Genomic DNA, 6,852 nt, shown 5'->3' on the forward strand with positions numbered 1-6,852 from the left:
CAATACCAAAGGTGACCGGGCATGACTTTCTCAGTACAAAAGTTCACCGGGCATGACTTTCCCAATACAAAAGTTCACCGGGCATGACTTTCCCAATACAAAAGTTCACCGGGCATGACTTTCCAAAAAACCAAAGGTTCACCGGGCATGACTTTCCCAGTACAAAAGTTCACCGGGCATGACTTTCCCATACAAAAGTTCACCGGGCATGACTTTCCCATTACAAAAGTTCACCGGGCATGACTTTCCCAGTACAAAAGTTCACCGGGCATGACTTTCCCAATACAAAAGTTCACCGGGCATGACTTTTCCCATACAAAAGTTCACCGGGCATGACTTTCCCAGTACAAAAGATCACCGGGCATGACTTTCCCAGTACAAAAGTTCACCGGGCATGACTTTCCCATACAAAAGTTCACCGGGCATGACTTTCCCATTACAAAAGTTCACCGGGCATGACTTTCCCAGTACAAAAGTTCACCGGGCATGACTTTCCCAATACAAAAGTTGACCGGGCATGACTTTCCCAGTACAAAAGATCACCGGGCATGACTTTCCCAATACAAAAGTTCACCGGGCAGGACTTTCCCAATACAAAAGTTCACCGGGCATGACTTTCCCAATACAAAAGTTCACCGGGCATGACTTTCCCAATACAAAAGTTCACCGGGCATGACATTCCCAATACAAAAGTTCACCGGGCATGACTTTCCCAATACAAAAGTTCACCGGGCATGACTTTCCCAATACAAAAGTTCACCGGGCATGACTTTCCCAATACAAAAGTTCACCGGGCATGACTTTCCCAATACAAAAGTTCACCGGGCATGACTTTCCCAATACAAAAGTTCACCGGGCATGACTTTCCCAATACAAAAGTTCACCGGGCATGACTTTCCCAGTACAAAAGTTCACCGGGCATGACTTTTCCAATACAAAAGTTCACCGGGCATGACTTTTCCCATACAAAAGTTCACAGGGCATGACTTTCCCAGTACAAAAGATCACCGGGCATGACTTTCCCAATACAAAAGTTCACCGGGCATGACTTTCCCAATACAAAAGTTCACCGGGCATGACTTTCCCAATACAAAAGTTCACCGGGCATGACTTTCCCAATACAAAAGTTCACCGGGCATGATTTTCCTAATACAAAAGTTCACCGGGCATGACTTTCCCAATACAATAGATCACCGGGCATGACTTTCCCAATACCAAAGGTGACCGGGCATGACTTTCTCAGTACAAAAGTTCACCGGGCATGACTTTCCCAATACAAAAGTTCACCGGGCATGACTTTCCCAATACAAAAGTTAACCGGGCATGACTTTCCCAATACAAAAGTTCACCGGGCATGACTTTCCCAATACAAAAGTTCACCGGGCATGACTTTCCCAATACAAAAGATCACCGGGTGTTGGAGAACAAATCGACATTATTTTTATATAATTTATTATTCGTTTATTTTTCCGTAAAAAATTATTTGTTTTATAATTTTCCCTTTAAATTATAATGTTCCCCACCCATGTATTCTATTTCTATGATGGACATCCCTAATTCTTTCTAATAGTTAAATTTTTGCCCATTCCCTTTTTTATCGTGTCCGTCGATTTCAAGGCCATCATATGTGCGTAAGTACCAACAGTGGTTGGACTTTGATCTGCATTACTGACTCTGTTGCGTAGTGTTGTTGTTGCTGATGCGCTTTCTAATGCATGTATGTACATCAACCAACGAATCAGCGATCAGTGGAAGCTACGCCAACAGAGACAGTAAGAAAACAATTCTGCTTTACGTATGTACATATCGAGCCCTTCCCGCGAAAAAGGTGAAAGCGACAAAAGCAAATTTTACAGGAGACGGTTTTTGTTGAATAACTGTTGATCTAAGTAAGATTTTTTATTAAATTTTGGTATAGTTCCGTTACTAAACCCTATTTACTAAACAAATAAATAATTTGTGGAATATCTTCAATATAACGGTAGTTTGTGTCGCTTACATCTTTTTCGCTGTCACGCAATCAGACTAGTACGTTAAGAAGTGGCGGTTACATTAAAAAAAATTATTTGAAACAACTAATTTTTAGGGTAATTCACATCTACAATTCAAAAACAAAGTAACTTTCTCTTATAGCAAGTATTTATTCGAAAAATTATAAGATTAAAGCGTATTTCTTGTAATATAGTCGAATAACTACATGGTATGTTAATGTGCAATTTTGATGTAAGCGACAATTCGCTGTCAACTAAAAATGTAAACAGAGCAAAAAGGGCGCATACATCAAAATTGTTTTTGCTCTAACTTCGTAACGGTACATGGCAGAGTTCTAAAATTTTGGGAGATGGTGTGTTGGGATATTCTTTATCAACTTCCTTGAAAAAACGAAAATCGAAAAAATTTCGCTTACATCTTTTTCGCGGGAAGGGCTCGATATGTAAACAAATATGATGAATATGATGCCGCCAAATACCTTTGCTTGATCGATTGTTAGTTACGTTGAAAACTCTGCCTTGCTGCAATCATACGATCGACAACTAAAATTTTACTGCCGCGCTGCTTAAAATTAAACCTAAATCGAATTTGTTTCGTTAATAATTAAAACTAGCTTAAATTAAAATAATTATAATTAAGTTAAAGTTTTTTTATATTTAAACTAATATAATTAAATACCGTAAAGGGAGTAAATTATTAACAAAATTATATTAAATTATAATTTTGGATAAACTAATAAAATTACCCCAAACTAATTGTAAATTTTCTTGAAAACTTTTTCGTGTTTTATTTTGCTACGGCTCTAACTGCCTATTTCTCCTACATTTTTATGGTGCCGAAACCCGGGAACCGCGACGCGTTCCAAACAATATAAAAAAATTGTGAACATTTTCATGCGAATATATGTATGTGCGTTTTGCCGACGGTAAAACATATTGAAAATTTTCATCAATACAGAATCAAGTGAACCTTTTGAACGATAAGTGAAAACTTCAATAAGCTATTCCTGCAAAACATACAACTGTGAACATTTTCAAATCCTGTGCTTAAAACTGCAAATTTCTAAATCAATTAAACACACTAAATCTGTTCCTGTGCTGAAGTAAAATTGGTGATCTGTTTATAATTGAATATCTGCCCTTGCTGGAAAACAAAGTAGTGATTTTTCTTGTGCCAATCAACATTTTGGTTGCCTTTTTTGTGATAAAAAGAAGCATTTTGTTTACCGTACAAAAACTTTCCTCCGCATTACACTGTTGTGTGTTATACATACATAAGTTACAAAGTTTGAACACTTTCTACATTCCGCTAAACGTTTTATTTAATATTCACTGCGGTCTAGTATTAAATAAATAAACGAGTTTTTCTACATTTAATCTGTCGTTGTACTGAAAATTACAAGCTCTTTTTCTCGAAATAATTTTCTTTTGTGAATTTTTCTAAAACAATAATTCAAAATGGAGGATTCTTCTAGAGCTATCGAAGACCAAAAATTGTTGTTGTCTCGCGTCCAGAGAATTATTTCCGACTTTGAAAAATTGCCTGTCGAGGACAAAACGCGTGGAATGTGCCAAAGCTACCTCGATAAAATCGAGGAACTACAAAAGCAGTTTGAAGATAATCATGAGCAACTTTTCGATTTATTCCGAGATAAATCACTGAATATTTCTGATGTTCCATATTTCTATGACGATGTTCATCATCAATTCTGCAAAACTTTTCTGAAGGGTAAGGGAAAACTTCTCGATTTTCTATCTGACTGCCCTACTCCATACTCGCCACACTTTCACTCTACCTTCCATGCATCGAATTCGCAACGAAACGAGACTATTTTACCCGAAGTTCGTCTGCCCAAAATCGATATCCCAACTTTCTCTGGGGATTATCTTAACTGGATATCTTATCGGGATATGTTCGTTTCATTGGTTCATAGTAATCAAAGTCTGTCTAAAGTTCAAAAATATTATTTTCTCAAAAATTCGTGTCGAGACACTCCACTATCTATTGTCAACGAATATCCTGCCTCAGAAGCAAGCTATGATTTAGCATGGGATGCCTTGGAGAAAAGGTATCACAACAAAAGAAAAATTGCAGACACTGTTTTGAGAAAACTTTTGAATATTCCTAATTCGAATGGCTCTTGTGAGAGCATAAAAACTCTTCACGACTCCACTAGAAACTGTATGGCTCTGTTAACTGCACTAGAAGTCGACTGTTCCAACTGGGACCCCCTCCTTATCCACATTACTGTTAGCAAGTTGGACCTTCAAACTTGTAAAGAGTGGGAGCAATCCTTGAAAGCTACAACGGAAATTCCCAAAATGGCAGTTCTCTACAATTTCCTGGAGACTACTTTCCGGACTCTAGAGTCTATAGCAGAATATTCTGAATGTGTCACAACTTCGAAAGTTAAGCAGAATGATTCTAATTCTTTCCACTCGAAACATATGGCTCCAAATCGGCGTGTAAATATGACGTCTGTTAAGGATGAAAATTGCCCCTGTTGCGGTAAACGCCATTTTCTGTACAAATGCTTCAAATTTGCTGCAATGTCATCTGCCTCGAAGCGCGACCTAATAAATTCGAAGAAAATTTGCAGAAATTGTCTAAATGTTGGTCATTTCTCTAAGGACTGTAGAGTTACCAGTCGTTGCAAATCGTGCAATTCAGCCCACCACACTATAATGCACAATGACTATGCCTCGCACAACTCTAATACTTCAACAATTCCTGATAGTCGAAATAATAATGTGGTTTCTACTTCTTCTTCTGCTGTTGAAAATTCCAATATTAACTTATCTCTGCTGAACACTACTGTTATGCCTCATGTGCTGTTAGCCACAATTCGTGTTATTGTGAGAAACGAATTTGGCAATTTCAAATTAAGAGCAATTCTTGATCAAGGAGCTCAAGCTACTTTAATAACTGAAAATGCTGCTCAACTTCTGAGACTTCCAAAATATAGAACATTTACTCGAATTACTGGAGTAGGTGGAGAAACTGTTACTGTTAAAAACTTTGTAAAGTTTAATCTCGCCTCTCATTACGAACCTGGTTTTGAACTGAGATCACAAGCTTATGTTATGCCTTCATTGAATAATTATTGCGCTGGTCCAGTGGACAGAAATAAATTGCCCTCTTTGGAGGAATTTACTTTGGCTGATCCACATTTCGATAAAAATGATCCCATAGATTTGCTCATTGGTGGCGATTTATATGGCGATATACTTCTTCCTCAACAAAGGAAGTTTGATAAAGGCATTTTCCTTCAATTGACCCATTTCGGATGGATAGTTTCTGGCCCAACGGCAGAAATTTCTTACGCTCACGCCGTCAACATTAATCTGTGTACATTAGATACACAATTAAAAACTTTCTGGGAACAAGGAGAGCTCATAGAACCCAGAAAGATGACCACTGAGGAAGTTGCGTGTGAAGCAAATTGTTCTCGTGGTTCAGATTGGAGATATACTGTTGCATTACCTTTCAAAGCTCAAATTCTTGGCAACACTCCTCCGAAATTCTGTCATACTGACTACTGTGCATTAAAAAGACTAAAGCAAGTTGAAAGCAAATTCGTCAGCAATACATCCTATGCCTCGGAATACCAAAAATTTACGGAAGAATACGAATCGCTTGGTCATATGATAAAAATTGGTACTTATCCTGAATCTATTGAATGTAACGGTTATTTTCTGCCTCATCATGGCGTTTTTCGTGAATCAAGTTCAACTACAAAATTGCGCGCTGTTTTTTATGGAAGTAGCAGGCGATCTCCTTACACATCATTGAATGATGAACTGTTTCCTGGCTCTGCACTTCAAAATGATTTGCCTGCAATTATCAACAGATGGCGTCGTTTCAAAATTGGATTCCGATCAGATCTGGAAAAGATGTTCCGACAAATTCGAGTAGTTGATAATCAGCAACATTATCAACAAATTCTATGGCGTAGTTCCGATTCTCTGATTTCTGTATACAAGCTTCAGACTGTTACCTATGGTACTTATTTTGCTCCGTATCTCTCCATTAGAGTTTTGCATCAGTTGGTCGCTGACGGAAAAGAAACAAACCCAGAAGCTTCAAACATTTTGATGACCGACACATATGTCGACGATATAATTTCCAGAGCTGACACTCAGACGGAAGCAATATTTCTGGAGAAGCAACTTGTCAACTTCCTCTCAGCTGGAGGCTTTAATCTGCGCAAATGGACTTCTAAGTCTGCAGAACTTGGGTCTCATATTCCCGAAGATTTTCGTGAAAATTCAAATGTTGTCAATTTACATGAACCGAATGTTGTCCAGGCACTTGGATTAGGTTGGAATACTAAACAAGATGCATTTTCTTTCCAAGTTTGCTTTCCAATCAATGGCAAAGTAACGAAAGCTAGTCTCTTATCTGATGCGGCGAAACTATATAACCCAGTGGGGTGGCTAGCGCCTGTTACGATCCAAGCGAAGATCTATTTCCAAAAACTATGGCTTGAAGGCATTGATTGACTCGTTAATCCAACGAGGTATAGAAATATTTTCGATAGTTTTCAAGTTGGCCAGGTAAGAATGCCATTTATGCTGCATGCTAGTAGAGACTTCATCTTTCCAATCAATGCCTTCAAGCCATAGTTTTTGGCAGTTCTAAACTATGTTTCGTCCAACTGCATGGTCTCTGTGACGCTTCTGCGTCAGCCTTTGCTGCTGCCCTTTATGTAAAAGTTCTCAGTTCAGATCGAGACCACATTGTTAACTTGTTACAGACGAAAACCAAATTTGCACCTTTGAAAGTTTTGTCTATTCCGAAATTGGAGTTGTGTGGAGCACCTCATTTAGCGAAACTAATGCACATAGTTCAAAACATGCT

At 38.3% G+C, this 6,852-nt stretch overlaps 1 protein-coding gene across 1 annotated transcript; it reads left to right on the top strand.

Moving 5' to 3' along the window:
- The first annotated feature begins 3,449 nt into the window (after nt 1-3,449).
- On the top strand, nt 3,450-6,494 carry LOC141400509 (uncharacterized). Its single transcript, XM_073979709.1, has one exon. It carries the CDS (start codon nt 3,450-3,452, stop codon nt 6,492-6,494), a length of 3,045 nt encoding a protein of 1,014 aa, XP_073835810.1.
- The last annotated feature ends 358 nt before the right edge of the window (nt 6,495-6,852 follow it).

This window comes from Musca autumnalis, unplaced genomic scaffold (genome assembly GCF_047663935.1).
Source record: "Musca autumnalis isolate F117 unplaced genomic scaffold, ASM4766393v1 scaffold_31, whole genome shotgun sequence".
Classification (NCBI taxonomy): Eukaryota; Metazoa; Arthropoda; class Insecta; order Diptera; family Muscidae; genus Musca; species Musca autumnalis.